General features: G+C 39.6%; 1 protein-coding gene across 1 annotated transcript in view; it reads left to right on the forward strand.

The window, feature by feature from the left end:
• The window catches only part of DACH2 (dachshund family transcription factor 2), a 296,688-nt gene that overhangs the window by 147,207 nt on the left and 121,723 nt on the right, over nucleotides 1-27,758 (forward strand). The window contains exon 2 of the mRNA XM_086619655.1: nucleotides 210-325. Coding sequence (XP_086475781.1) covers nucleotides 210-325 — 116 coding nt within the window. The remainder of the gene's footprint in view (nucleotides 1-209; nucleotides 326-27,758) is intronic.

Consider the following 27,758-nt stretch of genomic DNA (forward strand, 5'->3'; position numbering starts at 1 on the left):
TGTTCTGAAGTTTATTGTTAGTTCATTTGAAACCTATGCAATTCTTGTATGTTTAATGAACGTATTTTTCTCTTTTCCTAGGCAAGGATTTCTAATACATTTTTGTGTATCATTGGTGGTTCATACATTTTATACAAATCAATACCGTGTATAGTAAGCAAATATTTCAAAAAGAAAATACGTTTTCATTTATCCTCTTATTTCATCAGCTCACGACCAGGAAGACCCCCCAAGCGTTCGCTAGGAGTTGCTATACAAGAAAATGCACGTCTTCTGCCCCATGGAGTTCCAGGCCTCTTATCGCCAGGACTTATCTCTCCGACAGGTAATAAAATCCATCAGATGATCAGCCTCATCTCTTCATACCGCACAGCAGTTAAAATAAACTAATATTGATCTAACTGCCTTGTCCTTCAGGGCTTTCAAGCTTTACCAGAGGTTACATTATTGGATTTTTTGAGTGTTCATGAAAACTCTGTTTTGTTGCTGCAGTGACTGAAATGTAATGGATTTGTAATTTAGTTCTTTATTAATTGTAATTTCCTTACAGGAAATTCCATTAGATGTGTTATTTTAGTAAAAGAAAAAAACGTGAGAAAATGAACTATTGTCTCAGAGAACCCTGAAGCATGCATTTCTTCCTTTCAAATGCATGTGTGTTTTAGTTCTCATGGGATACGAATAGCGTGGCTAATGCGTGTTGTGTTGTGACATCATTAATGGATGCTGGGAAGATAGAGAAATGCTTGTACGAATTACAGAAGAAACACTTGACAAGCAGATTGTACTTTAATAATAATAATTCGATATTGTAATATGAAAAAACTAGCATGAAAATACGTGAAATTATAAGCAAGCCCTAAACATAATTCCATGCATAGTATTTTATTTTGCTTCATTAATTTATTAATAGAGTTTAAATTGAATCTTGTGCTATCCTGATGAGTGTTTTAATTTTTCATTAATTGCTGTGTGCTAAAGGTAAGTTTATTTTGGTAATAAAGCTATATTAACAAACTATATTCATAAAAATAATTGTTCAAATATTCAACAGGCTTAGCAGTTTTAGGATTACTATCGAAGTCCAGTCTAAATATGTTGTATCTCCATAATAACCAAACTTAGTGAAGTGTTCACTAGACTATAAGGTCATAGAACATCTTAGAAGAAAAGCAGAGCAGAATTTAACAAAACAATCGATAGAAGCATGGTGACTTCTGTCTCCATCTTGCAGATTACTCTACTTGCAGAACTTGCTGTGCTGCAGCTGAGCGCCTCGGCAGGTCTCAGCGTTCAGGAGAGTACCAAAGCTGAGAGCTTTAATTTCTCCTACAACTCCCAGTGTCACAGTGACTTCACAGTGAACCAGTACCCTTTATCACTGTGGAACTGGGAATGAACATTCTTAAGCAATAGTCTCAGTAACTTAAGCTGAAAGGGTTTTGTTAGAGCCAGGCACCGCAGTTGAGCTGGTGCAACTTCATGTGCTGTTCACATGTGTGGCAGGGGTCAAGAACTGTGTTTTTACTCTTAGGATCAGTTTATAAAGGAAGGGCTTTTTTAGTAGGTCTGTCGTGTTCTCAGCTCCTGAATTTCATATTGCTTTAAATTGGGAAATGTTTTAGGATGCACTGTGCTGAGCATGCACGGTAAAACGGTATCATAGACACATTCTGTGTCTCACATGTATGTTGAGTATCACAGAGTTTAAGTAAAAATTTTTTAAGTTGAATTTCTAGACTGTGGTAAGTCGTTTGGTGTCTGAAGTGAGGACTGGGTTACATCTCACTTTATTTAACACATGGAGGGTTTCATGAGAAGATTGGCCTCGAGGGGCTGTCTTTCAGCTGAGGCCCAGGGTGGCCACCTTCGTGACCTTGGGAGCTGCCTGAGAAAAGCTCTGCATGACCAAGTGCCAGAAATCACAGACCATGTACCGCAAGCAGCTGAAAGGGAGTTGTGTGAGCAGCTTGCAGGTGGGAGAAAATGCACATTTCCAGAGCATCGCAGTCACTGGGGACCCGTGGCAGGGCAGCTCTGTGCTGGTGGCCGCAGTAGTCTTGCCACTCAGGAATCGGAGCTCCTGAAGTTAGAGTTGGTTTATCTTGATCATAAAGAACAGTGTGCAAGTTGGGGGAATTGCTGAGTCAGGAAAAGTGCCAAAAGAGCCACTTTTAAACTCAGTGGGGATTTGAGCTGTTGGAAGTTTGATGGAGCACTTGGGATATGAAGCCTCCGTTAGCTTTACTTATACCTATTTACACTTAATTAGTGACTGCTCTGCTCTGGTTACCTTCAACACTTTTGCAACTGGATCCTTTTCTTTTGACTGAACTAAGAACAAAATGCTGTAATGCTTCTCACAGAACGTGGGTTTTTCTTTCAGACTTCTGAGTGGTGGATAATAGACTGGAATAAAAGTTGCAAGGATATTAACCTGTTGTCTGTGCTAAGTTTTAATTTGGTTATTTATGATCTCACTTGCATATAATTTGCTCTGACAGTTTTGGCCCACAGAGTTTACATGTAAAACTGAATCGTCTGCCCCTGGCTCAGTGACCTGCCAGCTCAGCGGATGCTTTCTGCGTGGACCCTTCTCTGCCTCCACGTGGTGTTTCAGACAGCCATGGGAGGGGAGCCGAGGGCCAGGGTCAGGGCAGAGACTAAGGAGGGTTTGCAGCATGGTAGGGCTGGATTCATCCCTTCCCATAGAGTGGCTGCTGATATGAAGGCAAGAATGACTCCTTACATCTTGGTGACTTCTTTGGTTACCTGCTTCCTCTAACTGCAGTGTAATTGCCCATAGCGTTTCTTTTGGATGTCTTCTTGTCCGCTCCTTGATAATCCCTGCGTTTGGTCGTGCCCTTTCTTCCTACAGCATCGGTATGCAGATGGTTATGTTAATTTGCCTACATTGTTCTAAAAAAAAAAGAAAAAATAGTCACACTTACTCTTCCTATGTGGCTACCTCATTTTCTAATGTGTCCAACTTAGCATCTGAGTTGTTTTCTTTTTCAGATAAGCTCATTTTAGTAACAGACTCCACATCAGCAAATGCAGCATGATTCATCCATCCATTGCATTTTTCAGTTTTACCTCCTCTTTGTTCTTCTGGCAAGTTGAAGTGAAGAAGTTTGCATCCAGGCTTGCTGTTGGTTAGATGGATAGGTCTCAACAAGTTGCCATACTGGCTGCAGAGCTCACAGATCTGTCTGTAGAGGGTGTTACAGAGTGATGATTAGTAACTTCCTGCAGACTTGAGTGAGCCATCTGTGTTTCCACTCCTTGAAATGTGCTGTTATTTTCATCACCCATTTGGTTTGTGTCAGCACACTTTACATGGCCATTTTCACATAATAAACAGGTAGTTAAATTAGGCATACTGCATTTCCCAGAGCAGAGCGTGAGTTTTTTACCTCTTGGCAAAGTGGGCTACAACTACTCCTATGTATAAGTAGTTTGTGAAGGAGCTACAAGTGAAGCCTCGACCTTTTTAAATATTTGTAACTACCTTCCACCTTTGGGGAATGGGAACATTTGAGTTACGATGGGACTCGAGCAGCAGAGCAGTTAGAACTGCTGTGACTGAGAAGGATGAGGTGGTGTGTCTCAGATGCGTGTCATCAGGAAGGGCTCGTGTAAACAGCACAAGAACTTTGCCCAAACTGCATCCTTCAAGAGCTGATGTTTAAGTACTGTCCATTTTGTGTTAACTTAGGAGAAAGTGTTTTTCTTCTTGTATTCATTTAGGAAATGTGGAAATCAGCGTGGTGCCCTTGCCTGCTGTGAGGGCAAAGGAAAAATTCTGTATGTCACAGAGGGATGGTCATCAAAGGCTCAGTTCTCCAAACAATGCAGTGTGATGAAGTGACATTAACAAAAAAAGGCTTTATCTCCTATTAATGTACAAGTTGTTGTCATTAGTGTGTTGTTACAAGACAGTTGAGACTTATTTATGGAACAGATTTTCAAGGAAGTTTTAGGGTCTCAAGCAGTAGTTTGCTGTGTGGAGAGAAACTGAAATCCATTGCATGATTTAAGCCAGTAGTTCCAAAAACTGTTGATATGGAATAAAACTGAAAGAGCAGTTGGGTCTTTTGATAGTTATCCATGCCAGCTCCAGTCCTCCTTCTTTAGGTCATCCCCCAAAAAAGGTTAGAAAAACACTATATGAAGTCTTCATTGCAGTTTTTCTCTAGTCAACTTGTAGAATGACTAGAAATTGTAGAATGGCTGTTATTTCAATAAAACCATTTTGAGGGCCGCTCCACCTTCTTTTCACGCTGTTGAAGAGGGTGGCTCATGAAGAACATAATCTTGCCACTAGAACTTTGTTAGATTGTGGTGCAGGGCACAAACCTGCTTTCCAGGACAGTTTTTTTTTCTCAAGCAGTAGGATGGGCATCGCTCTGACTGCACATGGGCTGGGTATCCCGCTGCTGGAGCTGATGGGGTGCTGGAAGGTCTGGTGAGGCTGGATGCCAGGCAGATGGGCACAATGCTGTTTAAAACATTTCTGTTGCCATTTTATATTTCTGAGATTTGCACCTGATGGGGTGTCCATTGGCAGGGGATGTGCTGTATGGGTCAGCAGGCAGATCTCGGTGAGGGTTTGGGGCTGAGGGCTGCCGAGTTCTCAGCGCAGCAGATGGGAGGAAGCCCGACTGGTGGGCAACTGTGTGTTAGGAAAGAAAAAAGAGGAATTTTCAAATGGATACTCAACTTTGGTACCCTTTGGCTGCAAGGTGGGAGGATTCAGAATTTCAGTGGTTAGACAGAGATTCACCCGGAGTGGATGACTGGTAGGGAAAACTTGTTGGAATGTCCTGTGTGCAGGGGCTGTGGCTGGTGCTACCGCGAGTGGGCAGGATGTCCGAGGCCCTCCCTGGTGTCAATACCACCTGATTAAACCCTTTGCCAGCAGCGATCATCATCTCTGCTGTTTCCTTACATTGGCCTGCCCAGGTGACAGAAGCAAACCACCTGCATTTCCAAATGTGTGAGATAAACTGCTGTTTTGGTTATCAGCTACGTTAGTTTCTCGTCCCTTGAAGTGATCCTTTTTTATTTCATAAATACACAATGTCTTATTAGCTGTTTGTCTAGAGTGTTTAAGAATGTAGTAATTAAAATATTGACCTGTTTGTAGATATATGAATACTTTTTCAGTATTGGTTTGTCTGACTAATAGTGAAATGAAGCTGTTGTGAACTGAATAGTTCATGTAATTAATATTTTAGTGAAATTAATATTTTAATAGCTATACCAAGTCACATCATTGTGGGACTCAAATAAATAGAGTAGCTCGCAGGAGTATGATAACTTCATGTGTTACTTCAACTCAGCAGTGATAGCAGCAGCCACTTACTCTTTCTGCAGAAAGGAGGATGAACCAGTATTTGCTGCAGTCTTTGGGGACTTTAATTTGGTATATCCTTGTTAGAGACATGAATGAGACGAGAGGCTTTCGTGGTCTTTGGTATCCAGTTGCTGTTTATCAAGATGGGCGCACAGCCAGCCAGCACAGCCCCTGCGGGGATTCTCTGCTACCATCCACCCCATGGATAGTCTCCTTGTTTCCATCTGGGACTGGTGCTGCCCCAGAACCCACCAGCCTCTCCTGGCTGAGGAACTGTAAGGTGTACTCAGGGTCAGGAGAGCGGAGCCGCCGGAGCAGCAAGGACGTTCCCCTACGGAGGGGCGCAGTGAGGCTGGAGGCAGCGAATCTGCTCCATGTGTAGCATTGGCTCACGACTGGGAGACTGGGATTGCCCAAACCAGACTCTCACGGTTTGTCCCTCTGTGTTGTAAAGCCTGCTTCCAAGAAAGAGCTGGTATTTGAAGGATAAGCATTCCCTTGGGATCTCTTTACAGAATGTCTACTGACCAGTTTCACCTCTTGGGGTGTTTGATGTGGGGCTGCTGTGGGGGCAGCTGCTAGCAGGAGTCCTGGAGCCTCCACGAGCAGGGAGCAGACAGTTGCAGCATTAAGGGAGCCCTTTCCTTGCTCAGCACGCTTAACTGAACATTTTGCATGTTTACATCTTATTTCTGTGGCTCATTTCGCTGTTTACCATTATCCTTTTTTTTTTTCTTTTTCCAATTGTCATAGATGTCGTTTTAAAGTTCCATTTATAATGAGAAACATATGCGTGACTTTGTCATTGTTGGCATTACCTGGCTTGGTAGAAATTATTATTTTTAATCAAAGGCAAACATACTGATTAAGGATGCCACAACACTCCTCTGTCTATGGGGAATGTTAACAGTTTATAAATTGTTCTTGGTGACAATTCAGTAGTGAATTACTTTGATATATATGGCTAATAAATTAATATGATTAAGTTAATGAGTAGTACAAGTGTTGCCAAACTCCACTCGTCGGGCTTTTAATGCTGCTCCACATTTGCAGCTCTAGCTTCCCCCTGTGGTGAGAGGATCAGTGCTACCTACGCACTGTCACTGTGATAAATGGCATATCCCACAGTGCCCTGCACTCCATCTGCTGTGTCCCCAAAATGAGAAATAGTTTATACAAATCACACACTCAGAAGCTCAAAGGACTGTAGAAAGATCTATTTTTTCAAACAATAATAAAAATGCATCTATCTCTTTAGCAACTCTTCATTTTTACTGTCATAATGAATGCATATAGCTTTGGGAAATGAAGGCTCGTGCAAGTAACATAGGAAAGTTATCCACTGCACAGTAAAGCTGACAAATAAGTTACATGCTCACTCTTTTATTTTATCATGAAATGTTCTTAGATAAAAAATGATGTTAGAACATCTATTTAACTGGATTTTAAAATTAAAGACCATGTATGCCACATGATTGAGTGCCACCCGATCTCGTGCCAGCAAATTTCTGTGCTGAAGGGAGCATGAATTTGAGTGAATGAGGAATGCAGGATCATATCATTACTCTTTAAAATACATCCATTTGGTAGAGTTCTGATCATCTAGAAACTATACTTGGTGACTGAGTCACTCACTTCCTCTCTTTCCTTTGCTCTTTTAATATTATCGTTCTTTAGGGATCCATTTTTAGTGTCTGCTTTATCTGGGAGGGACATTACATTTTTGACAAATGAATAGTTAAAGCTGTTGAGAATTTACTGAATGGTTAACCTAGTTGTAAATTTAATGCGCACATAGCCTTAGCTACTAATTATTGTCCGAGAAGTGTGAAACTCAATAATATACTTCCATTTTTAAGCATTTGCACAAAATTTTTGAAAAATATGACCCTGCTGAGTTCCTACATTTTTGAGATGACAAAGTTCAACCAAGGTGGTCACACTGAGAGAATTAAGACTGTTTTGCCTTGGCATTCTGGGAAGGTCTGTGCTGAATTTATCTTGATCTGCGGATGGAAGGGAACCATTTGAAAAAGTCAGCGCAGGTATCACAGAGTTAACAAAATAAGGAAGTTTTCATCTGTCTGTTTTTATAATCTGTGATGTTCTTTCCTTCCAGCTTTTTTGTTGAGACGTTGAGGTCTATAATGGTCATAGTACCTGTCTGCTTCTCTCTGTTGTATCTTTCACTGATTTTGGTTTTGCTCTTTTAAGTTATCATTAAGAAATGTCTTGAAGTCAAAAATACTATCGGGAGGTGTGAAAGATGTATCTTCAGCACACTCTGTTTTCTGGAGGACTGTTTTGGCAATAACAACTCTATTGTAATTGAATGGTTTCGCTAGGTTTTATTTTCCTTTACAATAGCATGATTGAGTTGAACACATAGCTACAGTCTGAAATGTTTTCCGTTTGGTACCTTTAACCAGTATCCCAGCAAGTGTATTTAAATGCCTTAAAGAGTGTTTGTGTAAGAATCCTAGACTGACTGCGTGTTGTATGCTCTTGCGTTTTAATGCGGAAAGCTGTTTTTTGGATTCAAGTGACGTCGTCGTTGAAAAATGTTTACATTCGCACTAATGGAGAACGGCTTATCGGTTTAGCTGGTTACAAGGCTCACCAAATGCACTGTCGGGTGCTAATCCTCTGGTAGGCAAATCAAGCATCTTCAGATTCTGGACTGTTGGCTGACATAAGGCCTATTCAAGATTCTCTATTTTAAAAGAAGCATATTTTATGCTAACGATAGGAATTAGAATATTATGGCATCAGAGACAAGAAGCATAGATCCTCACTGGTACCTCTACTCTGCTTTGCATTTATTCAGCAGTATTTCAGAAGACCTGTTAAACTCAAGATATCTGCACACACTTAAATTTTTATTCCTAAGACTATGAGAGGTAACTGTCTATAACTGTTTAAAGAGGTACAGTTGTAACTGGCTGGATAATACATCTCTGGTTGCAGAAAAATGTTGATCCATCATCTGTGTGCAATGCTAAAATCTACTGCATTTACATAAATAATATTCTCTTAAAATGCAGCATTCAGGTCTGTATTAGATTTCAGTAGTGTGCTGTCCTAAACCAAAGCTTTGTAAGGCTGCATCTTGGCAAAATTCTTGGTATAACAACACTGCTGCAAATTGTTCAGAAAAAGTAGGCAATAAATCTCACTGGATTAAAAAGTAAGCATGTACTATACTTAAATCCACATATTTCCATCATTACAATTCTGGTCAGGTATTAAGTACTTCTAATGTAATTTAACAGCTGTTGTGCTTTGATCCTTGTCGTACAGACCTCAAGTCCTAAATAAATGGAATACTTAAGTATATTTTAAGAACAGGTAAACAAATAATCCTGTTGATTTGGATTGGATTACTTGTTTGCTTAAACATAAGTGTTTTGCTACTTACTATAGTGTCTTGGAGAACATGTTCTATAAGGATTCTTTGGCAAAATTCTGAATTCAGTAAGTGCCTCTGTCAAACCAATGCTCCCTTTTGATTTTCCTAATGGTCTTCATTCTTCTGCTGCCTTGTGTGGAATAGAGTTTGTGAAAAGAAGCAACACTGATTTTGAGAAAGAGTTGGAAAAACATTTTCATGAAATGGATGATGATTGGGAGGTCACCCATGTTGGTTGGTTGTTCTCTTCCTGGCCCCGCTGTGCAGCTCAGAGTGATAGAGTGGCTTGCAGGGAGTCCAAGGTGATAGACGGAAATCCTGCTTGTCTGAGGACGATGATTTGCAAAACACTGGTTCTAGTTCTCCCTTCTCCTGGAGTTGAGGCAGTGATAACAAATAGTAGAAAGTTTTCATTTGCTGCTGCTGACTTCTGGATTACCCTTTGCATTGGTTTTGCAGAGGGGAGAGCTTGGCACGCTGAAAGAAAGAGGGTAAATACGTTGAAACTAGACAAAGGATGCTGCGTGTGATCAGGAGGGGACAATTTGAGTCTATGTAAAGTAGTGAAAAACTGCTCTGGCAATCTGGGAGAGATTTTGGTGTATTTATTTACACGGGTGCAGAAGACTGAGAAAAACAAGTTCAGCAGTGAAGGCTGCCTCGCTGTCCGTTCTGGAAAAGCTGCTTGTGTAGCCGATCTCCCGAGGAGCAGACCTTTGCTACGCAGCCAGTGCAGCGGCTGCGCTCGGTGCTTCCTCCTGTGCCAGAAGAATGGGCTCCTCTTTCAGCCCTTCCCAAGTAATCAACCATGATGCCAAGTGCTGGCAACAAATTAGGATTCATGATGAAAAGGAAACATCTCTTACTGAGCATTTTGAAGAGGTGCACATTTTTATTTTGAAGGTAGCATAACTAAAATAGATTTCATTGTCTGATTGTTCTCATTAAGTGACTGGGACCGTACTAAGATTTCACTGGAAATGCATTTGTATCGTGTGAACTATTTTATCACAGTCAACGTTAATAAGTGTACAGAAGAACAAGCTGACTTAATGAGTACAGTATTCTACACCAGCTTTTTGCTCAAGAGAGAAACCTCTTCAGTTTGCAGAGAGGCATGCTGATAGCAACTGGCGTTACCGCTACCGCGTTGTACCTATTGTAAAGCTCAATGTAGGACCAAAGTTCTGGAGGGTTCAGGCTGGAAACAGAATTCATCCTGAAAATCCTTGGCGAAGAAAAAGAATTCCTAGTGCTACCAACCTGCTGTGACCTGCCTATGAAAAGCTTTACTTCAGCAAGAGAGGCTTTTTATATAATGCACGCCTGAATGTAAATGACAGACATTTTATTAGGAAAGGATAGCCTTTATTAAAATATAATGATCTACATTGTTTTTATATAATCTAATGAATTACAGTAAAAGCCTGAGAAATGAGCTGGAAAAGGTGGAGTACTCTCCCATGAAAGCGAGCTATGATAACCTTTCTGTAATTCTTTAACATGTTGAAAGAGTGTTTCTACACAGACTTATTAAATTAAGCAAGGTCACCTTTTCATTTTATTAACAGATTTAGTTTGCCAGATCGTGGACTTTGAGTCTGAAAAATGTGGATGAATCATGCAGTAACATATGTCAAGTAGTAAATTGGTTAGAAAATGTTAAATCATTTTGCTACACACTGTATCTTTGCTTTTACCATTGCACAATTGTAAAAAATAAAATGCTTAATTACTGTTTTTTGCATTTGCATATTGATTGGATGTGCATTAATAATAATGATATTTCTAAGTGGATTGACTGGAGCGGTCTCAATCTAGTATTTGCATAAAGGGAAGAAAATATTCTTTTCAGTAGTGATATAAAATTCTGTTCTTTTGACATGTACAATCATTACTTTGAAAGCTTACCTGTAAGTAATAGTTAGTGAAACGGGTCATATGCGTAAAGATGAGCACATCTATTGCATTTATCAGTCTGACCCCAGTTCACCAAAGCAGGAATAAAACTGACATCGTGTCATGCACTTTGTTCATATGCATTCCCAAATCTCTGCGTGTATATTGTAGTCTTTTTACGTATTATATATACGAGGAGGAAAGCTATATTTAACTATATTTATATGTTACGTAAATTTAACACAAAATCTCATCGTAATTGTTTATAAAGAATTTCATAATCGTTTCTAACGAAGACAGAAAATGTCATTTATATTTCCAGTCTCTTGGAATTACTTTTTTTTTCTGTATTTACATCTGTCACCTCTTTTGTCTAAGTAAAAGTAATACGTAAGCTCTTCACAGCTGCATGTAACAGAACTCAGAGAGCGTCCCATCAGTAGCCCCGAACTTTATATAAATAGAGGAGTTAATGGAATAGATTATTTTCGTATTGCATATAAGGTTTCAAATGAAAATGCACTAATGTACAGATGTAGCTGAATCTCACTGTCATTAACAGCTCAGTGGCTCTGCACACATATGCAGAAAGCACTGTTCTTGCTAGGCAGGGCGTGCAGGCGGCGTGCAGCAGAGTGCAGTGGACTTGGCCCTGGCAGTCGCAGAGCAGGTGACTTGATTACCCTGAAATCAGGCAGAAAATGTCCTCTTCTGGCCACTCGAGTGGATCAGTCAAATAATCGAGTGGCAAAACTAATTCTGTGCCTTGGGCCATCAGAGCTGCCACTTCCTATAAGTCAAGGCTTCACTTAGTGTGAAATTGTTTTTTATTTTATTCTCTTTCATTTATTATGCTTATTTCAGCTAATCCACTTAGTGAATGTGAATTACCCGGAATACTAAAGCTGTTTCAGATGTGCAGCCTTCTCATGCTTTAGTGGTGAAGAATGAGGGCTGCTGTCCTTTTGAGGCACTCCCCACTCGGTTGTGACCTATACTGTTAAAGTAATATTTCACATTTTCAGATTAGAACTCGAGTGAGGAGAAGTGTTTGAATATGATTTAAAATTAAGTAAAAGTGCATATGACTGAGGTTTCTTTTAAAAGCAGATATAATTCAGATGGGTCACATTTTTAAGAACTAGTAACATATCTGCAATGAGTTGTAAGCCATTAAGTACCACTTAATGTGAGAGAGTTTGATGGAACAAATATTCCCTTGGAAAGCATTGAATATTGTTTTCAACATTAAAATATTGCCTTAAATTGTGGCAGAAACAGAGCTGAGATTTGCTTGAAGCACTCATACAGGTGATATACCCTAGGCAATACTTGGGTATATAATTCTGTCCAAATGGCAATCCCTCATTTGACTGTGCCCTCTGGTATACAGCATTAACATTTTCCAATAAAAGAAGAGCAAAGCATATGGAGTCTTTTATTTCAAGCAAAGACAAATCAAAAGGAATAATGAGAATAAAAAGTAAAACGCCTGTGGTGATGGGCAAAGGAAGTTACAGGGGAGCTGCTACAGCAGAGTGTGTCAGAATAGAAAAACAAAAGTAGCCAGAAGGCATCTCCCATAGGCATCTGAATACAGATTTCCTATATGTGTAAGTACAAAAATATGTAGATAAATAGGTATTATTGCTAAACTAAAGAGGCATGATTCAGGAGAAATCAGATACATTGTTTTAACTCAGATTCACACAGTGCTTTGAGCTGACATCCATCTTGGGCAGATGAGGAGACTTGAAGGGTGGAAGGAAGCAAGCAGAGCCTCAAAAAGAAAAGTTGAAAGGACCATACTGTGATTAAGATGGATGCATTGCTGACAATGTCAGAGCAACAGCTGCTAAATCTAGGAGGCACTTGAAAGAGTCTCTCTGTTTTGTTCTATATGGAAGTCAATAGGTTATTTGGGCTAAGAACACCCTATTATTCAAATCCAGCTGACCCAGAAAGCCTTGCCATCTTTCAGTGGCAATCCAGAGGGCTTTGCCATTTAGATAGTGGTTTTGGTATTTCCCAGTACAAAATTGTTCTATGTAGTCTTGTATGACATATGAATATATTGATCTCTTTTTTTTTTTTCCTGAAGTATATTAGATTAGTCTGTATAAGGCTTCAGAAGGATATTTGGTGTTTGCAACTGAATCAGATTGCTGAAAACTTTTCACCAGAATCTCTTTTTCAAAACTATTAAATATCAAGGAAATGTGCCATAAGTTGTTTTGGCCTTACTGTTTTGGAACTACTTCATTAAAATTTTTAATTACAGGTAATATTTCTTCATAGCAGCTTATCAGTCCTATGCATTAGCTAAGCATGAGTCCTAATCCTGTTGGGAATTTGTCACTGATGGAGAGTTTTCACTGTAGATTTTGCATAGGAAGGCATCCTAAGAACAGGTTTTTTGCCTGTTGATATGGACATGTCCTTCCCTTTCTGATGTGTCTCTCTTGATCTCCATTTTTCATTGCATCATATTACTCTGCCTTTCCCCTTTTATTTTTTTGCCCTTGACTTTTATGTCTACACTACAATTTGTGTTGACCTTGAGGTTGCCCTCAATTAGCTGAGCCATTTCAGTATCATGGCCCACACCAAAATCCTTTGCAATGTGCTTCTGATTTGAAAAGCAGAGCCATCCTAGAAACTGGTCTGTGACCATTTTTCTTTTCCTTTCAAGTTAGTGTTTATTTCCAGGCAATAAAGAGAAGGAGTGATACAAAAGAGATAGAAATCAAAAGCAATAAATCATAGGATCGCTTCTGGTAGGTTTCCTGTGCTCATGCCTGCAGTGTCTGTGCCACTTGCAAAAGGAGGAGGATTAGGAAAGGTTTGGATGAGAGAGATAAATCTTATCCCTGAAAGTTCAACAAACCTCTCAGGATCCAAAGGATGGCTGCCAGGGATCAAGATCAGGAATTTGATGAATGATGGGCAGACAGCAGGTTGGGCTGGCCTCATGTTTGATCCTAAATAGAAAGAGGGCGTTAGAGTGGCCAAATTGCAGTACGGTCAGGGTTCTTTGCTCTGCCTTTGGTGACAGAAACTCCAAGACCCTGCTTGTACATATCCTCTTATGGCTACACTTGGTCGCGTGCCATTCCCTGTGTATGGAGAGCCAGCGTTGGCCAGTCTGCTTTGGCTGTCCCCATTCTTTATTGGAATTAGTTCTTTGGACAAAGCTTTGTACTGACGACAACAACAAACCTTGCTATCGAATGGCCAGGTGGGGAGTGGGTTTGACTTGTGAGCAGACAGAGTTGAGCATGGTATGTGTTGTTATTTTAAAAGATGTGGTACAATCAAAGGATGGCCTTTGATCTCCTTGGCTACTTTCTCTCTTACCTCTTTCTCTTGTCATTCATCGGGGATTTTTCTGTTTTCCAGATCCTGATCTATGAAGCAGCAGTGGTCTAAATGTGTATTTGTGCAACATCTCTAGAACTTCTGTGCTGATACAGTAAAAATAGCAATGGGATCAAAGTAGTCTGCTAGATGGATGGAGCAGGGACTCGCTACGCGGTCTGATTTGTTAGACCATGGTGCCTCCTCTTTTATATGACATCCTGTGAGAAGGGGACAACTTGGCTGTAGTAACAGTTTTAATCTAGACCTTTGGTAGTTGCTGATGATTATCTGAAGGGCAGTTCTGCTGGTTTCATAATTTTCTGATAGAGGGTGTGGAAATGACTGCATGCTTATGAAAATGAGAACTTGTGGTATGGCTAAATGTTCCCTTGTGTGTCTCTTACGTTCATCTGGAAGTACACTGCAGTGCCTTATATTTTTTGTATTTCCTTTTTGTTCTTTGCTGAGAATTTTGTTGGAGAGAATTGGAGACAAAATCTCTTGGAGAGAAAATTGTAGGAAAAAACCTATCAGGAAACATCAAGAAATGATTTAATGAGGAACAAAAGTCTTCATTGTGACATTTGCTGAAACTTTTCCATTTGCACTACTACATTTTTTTAAGTGTTTATTAAATTAATGTATGTATTAATCAGATTAACTTCTGATTTTCCCTTTTGATAAGAATGCATTGTTTTCTGAATTTCAGGCATTCACTCTGATTTGTGGTGAACAATATCTGTCAGCAAAAGGGAATTGAAATGTCTTCCCCAGGTTAGTTTTAATTTTGCTTAATGGATGAAGGAAGATATAAAGGCAACCTCTTTCCCAGAGTTCTTCAACATCAGAACTTGAATGTAATTAAGGGACTTGAGATCTTTTTTTTTGTCTAAATTGTTTTAAGAACTGATAAGTGTTTAAGGCAACTCCTAGAGGGAGGTGCATGGCTCCTGGCACAAGAGTGGTCTGGAGACTCACTCAGGAACTTCTGGCATCCAGTCCCCATTGTGCCATTTTGCTGTATGTTTGAGTTCTGAATATCAAACATCTGTCTTCTTGCTTCCATACGTCTACAACGATGCCAACAGTTGGATTATACCATGTGGGGAGTGAGGAGGTTGAGTAGTCAATATGTGTGAAATATTTAGTTGATGGACAATGTATATAGTGCAGTGAGGCCATGATTATTAGTCATGTGGCAGATCATAGAATGGTTAGAGTTGGAAGGGACCTCAAAGATCATCTAGTTCCAACCCCCCATGCCATGGGCAGGGACACCCTCCACTACACCAGGTTGCCCAAAGCCTCATCCCACCTGGCTTTGAACACTTCCAGGGATGGGGCATCTACAACTTCTCTGGGCAACCTGTTCCAGTGCCTCACCACCCTCAGAGTGAAAAATTTCTTCCTTCTATCTAATCTAAATCTGCCCTCTTTCAGTTTAAAGCCATTGCCCCTTGTCCTTAAAAAAATCTCGCATTCAATTTCAGGGCATTCTGCCTGCATAGTAGTGAAAAGAGACTTGTACGGGGAAACAGTAGAGAGCTATTGTAGATGAGTTAGAGTTACAGTCCCTCAACATTTGTATTCTATTTGGGATGTCACTTCCAGTAAGCTTTTTCAAAATGTAGTGGTGCAAGTGGAAAAGTTTCAGCAAATATTAAATGTAACAATGAAGACTTTTGTTCCTCATTAAACCATTTCTTGATGTTTCCCAGTAGATTTTCGTCTAAACACTTGCTAATCCCAGAGCTCTGACAGGCAAGGCCTGCTGAATTAGGCCAACCACTGCTACAAATAGCTACTGCACATGAAACAGTAATCATTGCTTTCCAGTCTATTATTAGATTAACTTCATAGGGATTGCTTTTTTCTCCTGTGAGTTGATGCATAAATGACATGCTTTACCCTCCAATAAATCTAACAGCAGAGTGGCTATGACACGATGTTCATACCCCTTAGTCCCATGACAGATTATTTTTGATTGCTGCAGAAGTTTACAGCAGCTTGAAACCATTAGAATTTAAAGGCATCACTGAAATTTTACAGCGTACCTGACTCCGCCACAACAGGGCTAATGCTGAGTTGAGTTTGTGGCGTGTTGGCCCCACGTTGTGGTTACCTGTCACAGGGAGTCTTACTTCATCATACTCATCCCCAGCTGTCGTTGGGAGGAGGTGAACAGCCTTGTGGCACTGCTCCTTCGCCATCTCTCCTTGGAGAACGTACGCCTCTGTGTGTAATGTTCCTGTGCTGGAAACGTTCACCTGGAGACAGCTGTAACAGCTGGACACATGTGGAGACCATGTTAGACACACACAGTAGCTCATATGCTTGCATGGATGAGCACGTGGAAAAACATTTGGACCTTTGTTGCTTGTTAACCTTTTAAAAGATTTTTATATTGCTGATGGTCGCTTTTTTCCCCCCACTTAGCAATAAATAAAAGTTTGTGTTGTTAAAGGAGGAAATTCAGTTTCAGTAGCATGTATGTACTTTTAAAAGTGGTTTTTTTTTTTCCAGATTTAAGAACTTTATTTTTTCCTGATGAAACCCAGATAAAGTTTGCAAAGCTCAAGACTCTTCAAATCCAAGGTGTTTACTACTATTTATATCTCATGTGAATGAATGACTGTATTTGGCTGTGGTTCTCAACTGTGTTTACCTGTTCTTTCATACAGCTGTGGAAAATTTGCTGCTTTTAGACGTAAGAAACACAACTATAAATTTCCTCTCTCACTGAAGAGGAAGAGGTACATTGATTTCCATTGATTTGTGTGTTTGAACATACCTAAAAAGCATCACGTTAAGTTGACACGTGTAGATTTCCATGAATCTCTCAATAGATTTCTATTCTATGCAGTTCCTAAAAAAAAAAAAAAAACAAAACAAAACATTATATCTTTTTTTATCTAACAGCTTTGGTTTTGTATTCTGGACAATGGGATTGAACCTGCTAGTGTTCTAGGTATGTTGAGCAGATTCAGGTCAATGAATCTGGTATCAAGTAGAGAGCTAGTCCTAAAGCAGATCTAATGGGGCCTGATGGTTTTATGTTTGACAAATGTCCTTTTTAAGGAATAGCATCATGGAGAATAAGATACGAAGATAGTGTAAATGATACATATTGTTGATAGATACAAAATTCTTTAATTTCTTTCTAAAGAAAGCTTTAAGGTATTTGCTGTAATTAGGCTGCCCTTTTTTCTTAGAAAATACGACAAAACAGATGTTTAATAGTTAGATGGATTGAGTCACTTAGTTCATTTTGGACATAGGTTCCCAGTTCTCCACATATTGTGGTCACTGGCTAGCTTTTTCTGAGAACTCTTTAGCATAAGTGTCCTTTTCTGTTTAAGAGAGGAAACAGAATAGGAAGTGACAAAGAGAATTGTTGGTGGGATTCTTAAGCGCTATAGCCTTATATATCAGTGTGGTTATAATATAATCATTTTGGAAAGAAGGCTGATTTTATTACAGTAAAATATTTATGCCTTAAGAGTAGAATAATTAAAAAAGATATTGAGAAGGCATTTGGAATTTCCAAATGCAAACTTTCACTACAGAACCTTGAGCATTAAAAACTATGTTCATGAAGTCAGGGAAGAGAATTAATACTTTTTGTACCCAAGCATGTATTAAGTTTAGTCTGATTAGAACACCTTGAAATTCAGGTTCAGGTTATTTACAGTGTTGGGAAAAAGGGTTTGAGCCTCATCCCCGTGTTACTGTTGACTCTCATATTGAATACCTGAGCTGCCTAACTTAAGTCTAGTCGCAGCTGCTCTACACACAGTTATTACACCAGTATAGACAAGGCTGAGTGGTTTTCATGGGACTGTGCCTGTCTGTAATGTCTGTGGGAGTGACCTCTCTTCTTTCTCTCAGTATGGGTATTTCTGCCTATTTTGTGATCTTCACTTTTATAAATGATGGTGAAATTATAATCAGTTAGGGTCCGTCTCACAAAACATTCTGCAGATGAAACAAAAGGTGTTGACAATACAGGGAACTATACAATTTCAGCATTAGACCATTTTTCTTCTGACCCGAGAGAGTCAAAACTGAAGGGAACTGAGGATTAATCCATTGTTATATCCATATGAAACCTTGCAACATGTGGATTAAATCTTCTCTGCACCTGTAGTATAACGTTTTCCTCATGCTACAGAATGGTACCTTAACTGAAACCACAGAAGCTTTCCAGGGACTTCAAAGAAACGAAAAACCACATTCGAGTTGAAAGCATTTTCCTGTTTGTAATTTTTAGCATAGTGCATATTAAATGTAGTAACTGATGAGTTTAGTAGAATAATCTCTATTACCATATGCAAGAAACATGCTTCGTAAGTTACATACATCTTTAAGAACTGTTAACTTTTATAGAATTTGCTGCAACAAATCATTCTGGGAACGCTGTACCCTTGTGTTTTCAATTGAGGTTCCAGCATTTGGTTGAAGTATCTTCTCTACTTCTATCATCTCATAATTTCCTTCAGAGAAAAGAGAGAACAATCTGCATGTTGGGTGGGAGGATGAGGGAATGATAATTGAAACCATGTAATAAAAAGGTAATTTAGCAAAACTATTAGTTTTTGGGTTTTTACTATTTTAAGCCTATTATTTTTAAAATTACTTCTGTATTAAAAAGGCTGTAAAACTACACTGAATGTCAGCACATTGCATCTTAATTCTCATTTTCCTTTGCATGAATAGTAAAATCTTTATAAATTGAGGACTAAAATTAATTGAATAAACTTCAGTGAACATTTTTATGCTTCTGTTTGAATTAAAAAAGCATATTGTAGACTTTTTCAAGAACATTTAATGGTTTCTGACATTGACCACACCTCGAACACAGCATAAGAAAAAAAATGCTGATGGAGAGAAACAGGACCCAAGAACAAATGTTAATTAGGATTTACAGCTGTGTTTATGGCTGCAGTATAGCAGCTAACACCCGTATCTGTTGCTAGATCATGGTTCTCCATCCAGTAAAGGACCATTATCAGCAACTGCTTAATTCAGCCTTACAGCCAGCGAGTTGCTCCAGTTCAGCATGGAGGCCTGCCTGGAGAAACGGACTATGGGCTTGACCCAGATAACCTTATTTTTTTTTTTTTTTTGTCAGATCACTTTTAAGCTGAATGGGTTTCTCCGTCTAGTTCCTACAAACCCCTCCCAAGGAGGAACCTTGTACTGCTTCGGTAATCCGGGGGATTGGCAGCCAGGGAAAGCAGTGGCCAGACTGGAGCAGGAGAGCAGTGGCTGCTGCTGCACACGTCGTGGCTGCTGGGACTCTTAGTTTTAGGCAGATAATTATGGGGCATGATCTGAATGAGAAAAAAGAATCTCTAGGTTAAAGTGGATCATGAATGGAATCAGTTGCTCGTGGCTTGGTGGGGTTTTTGGAGGTGTTTTGGTTTGTTTTTTTTAACTTTGAGGTGTATTAACAATGTGCAACTGCGCTGGCACTTGCATTGCGGTGGAGGCCTGTGCTGTAATACTGGGTGTAGAGGGGTGAGCATCCCACTTGCAGGAAGAGGTAGATTCTCCTCACTGGTTAGAGGTTGTGGTATCTCTTACAGTGCAACGATGCATTCTTGTTACACACAGTGGGCTTTACAGCATGAGAGAAGGTGGAACCGGGCTGTGACAAAGTCACTGCAAACCAGAAAGTAAAGGCAGAACATGAGCAACTTTTCTGCATCTCTGAAAGGTACCAAATGCTTCTTGGAACAGCAAGAGTGCTGTTTGTTGTGTTTTTTTTTTTTTTTCCCCCGGTCCCTGAGCTAAAAGCGATGATACCTGCAATTTCTGAGCCAATGCTGTGGCTTGAATATTATTTACTTCTCCTGGTGTATCTTGATTGTTAACGGATGGCAAACTCTGAAAGTGCCTCCTTTCTTCTGAAGCTGAAAACGGCTACAATCCGTTTAGTGTAATAGAAATCACAAAACCACCCAAACATACTAATCAGAGGACATACAAATCAAAGCAGTTACCTTTCAGTCGTTTCTAGCAGTTGAAAAATGTTATGATAAATTATTAATCCTGTTCTGTTACGCTATGCCTTCCAAAAGTTTTGTGATTTTCAGGAAATCTGACATCGATTCAAAAGTATAAATGACTGTAGCAACAATGTAGAAGATAGCATTTAGGAAACCAGGATGCTTATAGACAAACAATAGGTTTCATATGAGTATATTAATATAAATATAAAAACTGTTTATAACAAACCCCTGCTATTATTAATGACAGTGAATTAAAAAAATATTAGAATTTATTAAAACGGAGTCCTGACATTCTCGATCTGAAGACTCGTTCTCAGCAGGACCTGAAGTGGATCAGTTCCAATTTCTCAAAGCATTAAAAAGATTTCTGAATCCATAGGTAAAAGATTTCCATTAGCAAATCTTACATTAAGCTAAATTACGAGATACAAATTGGGAAATTCATATGGCGATTAGAATTTTCTCAGCTTTTAATTTCCTGTTGATGTTTGTTGTATTCTGCAAATCAATACAGATATATATTTAAAGCTACCAAATAATTGACGCTCCTGAACTCCTTTTGCATCACTGTGTGATGCTTTGAACAGCTTCTGCGTGCAGTTACGTTTTGAAGTGATGATGGGTCTTTCCAAACAGTTTAAATAGTTTACTGCATGTTTGCATCTGTGAGTGCTGTCCGTATCGGGTGTCAGGTAAAAAGATACAAGCCCTGTAACGTGGAGTTTGCATCCTTGTGAGGGCAAGGAGCCTTTTTTGCGATTGTCATCTTGGTGTTTCAATTCACTTCCATTAGGCTCCTGAAAACCAGTAACAACTGAGGTCATGGCACAAAGTAGAGTAATTTCAGCTGCAGTAGCCTGTGTTTACAGGAAATGATGAAATATGATGTCAATTCCTATTAGTTACTATCACATTTCCACCCCGTTTCACTTTCGGCCACTTTGGGGATGTGTAGAAACTTCATGGGCTCATGTTTTGATGACCCAGTCGTAAGGCTAAACTGAAGAATATCCTTCTGGATTTAAATATCTGAATCTACATGGCCTAAATGGGGAGGTTCTGATACTGTTTTTAACATATTTTCTAAATTTTACAAGAAAATACATGTATTTTGTAAGAGTTTAGAAAAGAAATTGAGCATTCAAGTCAACTTGTGGAATATTTGCCAGAAGTGTGACTGCATTTCACATCCATGTGACCGTATTTCACTGCTTACATACTCCTGTTTTTTATAAGAAGCAACGGCAGCTTCCATGACATGCTAGGAAGCGCTGTGAAAGGTTCATAGATTTAGAACCTCTGGGCTTGATTGCAGCCTGTCTTCTAGGTGTGGTCATTAGATGTTAATGGCTCTATCTTCATGCAGTCCTCATTACTGCTCGCCTGCGGAGAGCAACTGTCCCCTCCTGCTCCAGGCCGAGCTGTGAAGGACACCCTTTCTAACCCTTTTCAGTCGGGTTAGCTTAACGATTTAACCTATTTTTGAAACGAGTTACGGAGCTACTGCAGGAGTAGCACGGCTGACACATCTGACAGCAACGTCGTGTAGAAGCTGATAATACGTGCCAGATGGGCATCTAGGTGGTAACTTCCACGGTCAGCAAGGCTGCAGCTAGAAAGGATAAAGAGTTTGTAAGAGAGTTAAGCTCTTTTGCAATCCGTCTCTACTCTCCAGCTTGGGTGTATGAGTGAAATCCTGTTGTCCTTGTTTCGCTTTTGGGGATTTGTGAGGGTGGATGTTTCCCGAGGGTGAGTACCCACTCCTGCTTGTGATGCACTTTGCTATCCAGGACGTTACACAGGGCAAGTAGATATGGCACCAGCCCAATTCTTCTGGAGTAGCAGCTGTTGCCAAGTAGGCAATGTATTAGGACATACCAAACTACTGTAATTTTCTTCATCTTAGTCAATAAATGGACTGCAGAATGAAAATAGTTTGTATATATTGCTGCCCAAAAGTATATTACAATTATCTTTAAAAAAGCTCATCCAGGATTTTACAAACGTTGGAAAGCAGCAAGCTACACTAACTGAGCTGCTCTATATTCAACCAATAAGTAACCAAGTAAATGATCTGTAGCAATTTATTATAGTGAATTAGTTGGTTTGTTGTTGTGTCATCTTTTAAAAAATTTTCTTCTAATGACTTAGCTCCATCCCTTAGGCTTTCCATTGACACAACAGTAGCAGGGCTAGAAAATACAGTGTATTTAAAACAAGTTTTGTGCAGTTAAAAGATCTGAGCTTTTCACATTCTAAATATGAAAAAGTCAGAGATGTGCCCGCTTAATGTACAGAAAATTCTTTCTCTCACACGCCCGCACGCACAGAGCGCGCCGCTCTGCGTGCCTTTGCCCGGCTGCAAGGGGAAATGATGTGTTCCCTTTCCTGAGCACACTGCCCTGTTACTTGTGCAAACATGCTTGTGCACGTGTGCGTGGGCATGTGTGTACACACACCAGCGTTGGCATAGCTTTTCTGTTTGCTCTCAGTTATAAATGCTGGGATTACCTGGGTGATTGTTTTCTCAGAATGCCATAATGTAATCTCAAACCTAATACTCCAACAACCATGCACTAATTAAAACTGCAATTATATTTTTGCTCAAACAAAACGACTTAATAAACATTATCACAAACTGTTTACCCTTCCCAAAAACAATTTATGCTCACTAATACAATTTCCCATTAAAACTGCTGCCAGGTAAATTAAAAACTCTTGAAATAGTAAGTAAGTGGGAAATTAATTCAACAGTTTAATCTAGAGCTAATAACAGTTGCAAGCTCAGAAAAAGATTGCTACAGCAGGGAGTTAATTAACAGCTTATTCCCCATTTGATAAAAGTAATCCACTCTAATTCCAGTGTAATTTACCTCAATGTAATATAAAACCACAAGCTGCTTCTGGTGCTGGTAATTATTAGCCTTGTCCTGTGGCCACATTGACAATAAAAGTCAGCAGCATCTTAATAATAAGAGGCAGTCTGCTAAATGCCCACAATTAAAGATGTAACATGGAATCTTGAAACTGCAGCAATCCTGTATATTGCTGAACAGGCTGGAGGTGCAATTCCGACAGAAAGAAGCACGTCTAATTGCCGTCCCTGGCTCTAGCAAGCAGGTGTGCCTTTCACAAAGCCAGGTTATTCTGCTGCAGAAAGTTCTGCCCAAAAAATGCACCGGGAGGCTGCGGGATACAGGTGACAAACAGGTTACTTGTTGTTTCAGCTTCGGAGCGAGCCGGTGCGGTTGCGGTTTTATTAGTTTCTCTGTTATGCAAATGAAGTACAGAGTTTGGAGCTCTTGACCTCAAATATCATACTGGGATCATAAACTCAGTGTGGCTCTTTTGGCCTCAGCTATATTGAAATCTTATTTTCCTTCCTTTTCTCTTTTCATGAGGTTAAAAACAGGGATTTATACATTCCTATATAAAGATATAGATGCATACACAAGTGCACATATGCAAACGTATATACGAACATTCCTCTGCAGAAATATATGAGAAATATGTTTTATTGTACATTTTCTTGTTTAATCCCAGGATAATATTTCCTGATAATGATTATTTTTATTTGCTCTCGAGCAATCATGCTGGTCTATCGTTAGGGAACTGGAGCTTTATTTAAGCATTGCCAGTTGTTTTGATTTGGTTTCTGAGTATCAGGTAGACCCCCTGGCTGGTTTGCATGATGTGTTCTTAGCACCTTTCCATTGTCACTGGTTTAGGGATGTCATATTAAGGATAAAGATACGTTAGTACACTATAATCACAATTTAACTTAAGTGCATGAAACAAAATGACCTATTTTCTCATACAAATACTGATACCTGAAATAAGAAATGTGTGGCATTATCTTAATCCGTTGGTTATGAACAAGGGGTGAGTGGTTTTGATTTTCTGCTGTCACCTGAAACATTTATTTGCAATACCAGTGTGCTTGAGTAACTTCCTTCTGGGGCTTTGATGGATTTCTCAGAAATAAAATCCCTGCTGGGACAGGCTCTATTGGATAGCAATTGCTAACAAATACATCTGATGTTATAATTGTGCAATTATTCTAAGCAGAGAAAGAATTAACTTTAAAGACTAACTTTGAAAGTACAAAGCAAAGGTTCTAGGATCGTTTGCTCATGTTATTATAAACGTGTCAGAGCTGGTGACAAAGATGAAGACGGTGACTGTAGAGATAGTTCAGTTACAGATACAGTATTCTTTCCCACATGTTCCTCGAGAAATTTGAATTTTCTTGGATTAGTGAAGCAACAGACAGATGTTTAGAACTGAATTAACACTTTTCACACATCTGAGATCTGGTAGGATACTCTGCATTCTGCCACTTTTCTGCTAGTGCTGGTTAGCAAAGCCAATACACTTTTTTTTCTACATGAATGTGGTTCTTCCTTGGTTAAAATCTGAAGTTTTTTTTCGGGTGGAAGTTTTGCCAACATTCAGTACTGATTTTTAGTTTGACTGAGTAATTGACTGTTGGGCAATGAATGTTTTCCCAGGGAGAGCTGGGAAATAACCACCATATTGTAGGCACTTCGTTCTTGGCCAGTAGCTTGCTCTCCTTCGCTGAGGCTTTTTTCTTTTTTAATCTGCGAGGATGGTTGGACACTTGAGCACTCAGGGGAGTGGATTTTGCTCTCCTGGGCAATCTGCTCCAGGTGGCCCTTTTTTGAAGTGAGAGGTTGGATTTACATGATCTTCAGAGGTCCTTTCCAACCTCTGTCAGTCTGTGATGTGTCTTAAGCACTAAAATTTCTCCTTAATCTAATGGCAATTTATTGTTTTAAGTCTCTCTATCAGGGTTTTTCCTTCAAATAAGACAATGTAGGAGCTGTTAACTGAAAAAAATACAGGAGAGAGGAGTAAACTGAATCCATGAAATGATAAGAACTCTTATGAGAAACTGCTAATGTCTAACTATAACTACACTTCAGCTGTGCTACCCACTCCTACTTTATTTATGTACTTAACAACAGTCTTGTCTACCAAGTTTAAACTTAATTTACAGTTTTGAGTTTGGAAGGATTTTTTATTTATTTTTGTTGTTAAATATTAATTAAAATAAATAATCATCTTGACTGTAAAGGATTTTTTTTTCCTGCTGGCATAGAAGTCATCCGTAATCTGTATTTTGTCTGTATGCAAAATCTCTAATGTGAGTGAAGTGATGCTTAAAGTTCTGTAGGTCAAGGGTTGAAGCCCAGTCATTGTGGGTGCTCAGACTAGGTAGATCTAGAAATGAGTTAGCACGCCTCATCAGCTGCTCATCCTTGCTGACACGGTCCTCTGTGCTTCCATTGCAGTTGTTGTGTCCACACTGGCAGAGCCGAGGCAGACTTAGAGCAGTTCTAGCACAGCAGCTCGGGCTCAGTTAAAATCAGCCCTAAATTGCAGAGCTTAGGGAACTGCTCCGCGATGCAGCTTGGGATGAGCTTTTCCAATGATCAGATAAAGTCCTGGATTTAAATAAGATTTCACGATTAAGTCATTTCTGTTTTTTGTTTAATTACATTTGACAATTCAGAAGAAAATTTGGAAAAAATTACATTTTGGTATTCTCATTGCCTATTCTTCAAATATATCTGCAACGTTAGCAGTATGAAAGGTTATATATAAGTTAATACCGTATTCTGCAAGAATGCAGTACTCTGACAGATCCAATACTTATTTAGTATTTAGAACTTCACCTGGACTGCATAGGGTGCAGTCCTGAAGGGCCAAGGCTGGTGGGAGAGACTCAGGGTGTTGCCTTGTGTGTCTTATGATGCTGGAGGCTGCTCCCAAGCCGAGTGTACAGGACACAAACTCTCTTCAGTTGGCTGTTCACCAGCAGTATGGTCGTCAGTCTCAAGGTGCGTTAAAATAAGCTGAAGGACACAACTTGTTTTCCATACGAGGCATGGTTAAACTCGTTAATCGTCATGGATAAATGGGGAAAAAACCCCAGCCACAGGGGCACAGGTTTTAACCAACTCTTCTTACCTGTTATAATGTGCATTTCTAAAGAACAGGTACGTTTGGAGAAGGCATATACAACTAAAACAAATAGACCATTGGAATAACTTTTCTAAAAAAGTTTAAATTTCACCAAAATATTTAAAAACCAAATTAACTATCTGTGTACATAATTATTGAGTGCAAACAACTTACATCCATGGTACACAAAAACGAAGTTCTGCCATATTCCAAGGACTTCATGATTCTGACTCTTGGACAAAGAGTTTTACACTCAGTAGGGTAAATGCGCGCTGCAAGGGGCAGCCTGTGGACCTGGATTGCTCTTGGACTGCATGCATGAGCAAGCAGAAATGTGTTAGAGGACCGTACTGATGATCTGTAAAGGCTTCTTGTGGAATCTGGGCTGTGAAATCACTCGGAGGGTGGTGAGGCACTGGCACAGGTTGCCCAGAGAAGTTGTGGATGCCCCATCCCTGGAAGTGTTCAAGGCCAGGTTGGATGAGGCTTTGGGCAACCTGGTGTAGTGGAGGGTTTCCCTGTCCATGGCAGAGGGGTTGGAACTAGATGATCTTTGAGGTCCCTTCCAACCCTAATGATTCTATGATTCTAAATTTCACCAAGCTCTTCCTGTGCTAAGCCTGCAACTTCAAACTAAAGTAGATCAGTATCTGAGCAGCACATCCAGTCCCAGCTCAAAAAGTAATGGAGAATTCATCCCATGCCCTGGTGAATTGTCCCAGTATTTATTTATTTGTGCTGTTAAAAGTTGACCTTTTTTTCCAGTTTATGTTAAACTTTCTGCCTATTGCTGCGAATTAATTGAATTTTATCTCCACAGTCAAGTGCTTGCCGTTTTTCATCACCTCACTCGACCCTGGATTCAGAGTGAGCTGGTAGCAGATGTACCTCGTGGCTGGGAAAGTGCGGGTCCCTGACGTAGAAAGAGGGATTACATCACTAATGTTGGTAACAAAAGTTGATGTGGAGTACGGCTACAAGCAGTGGGAGTAGGGATTGGGATTGGCCATGGGAAGGAGGATTTCACAGCTGCATGATAAGGAGAAAGCTAGGTGATGCACTTCGTGATTTATGTACAACTTGAACTCGTGTTTACAGTCATATAACTTGTTAGCACATTTTTAGCAAGTCATTTATTTTCTTCTACCCAGTTTGTCTGGTCTTTCAGACAACTTCCATTATGCTAATGTAATTAATATACATTCTAAAAAGCAGGATTACAGCAGTTTATTTCAGGAGTGTCTACTTTGCTTTTTTAGTTTTCTTTCCCATGCTGCCAGTCAACGTTTCACAACTCATGCTAAAAGAACCTGCTTTTCTGCAATTCTTTCTGGCTTGGAAGGGCTTTCCTGTATTTCTCTGCCTCATTGGCTCCCCATCTCATTTAAAAATCTTTGCTGAAAATACATCTTTTTCCCCTTGCATGACCCTGATAATTTTTATCTCTCTCTGCTGTTATTTTAGTACGTAATTTTACTTTTAAACTAGCTGATGGCCCTTCATTTGAGGAAGGGCAATCAATAAATTATGTGCTGATTGTGGATATTCTTCATCATATTTTTGTATTTCATTGTCTAGACTGTAACAGTTGATAGATGTTTTTGTTGTACTTTTTCACCTACTTTAGGGTATCATTATTCTTGGCTCTTAACAACTGAAAGAAAATTCAATCTTTTTTCCATCATGAAAGAGAGAAAACGAAGGAATGAAACTCTACCTGCTAAATATC

This window comes from Tauraco erythrolophus, chromosome 13, assembly GCF_009769465.1.
Source record: "Tauraco erythrolophus isolate bTauEry1 chromosome 13, bTauEry1.pri, whole genome shotgun sequence".
Lineage (NCBI taxonomy): Eukaryota > Metazoa > Chordata > Aves > Musophagiformes > Musophagidae > Tauraco > Tauraco erythrolophus.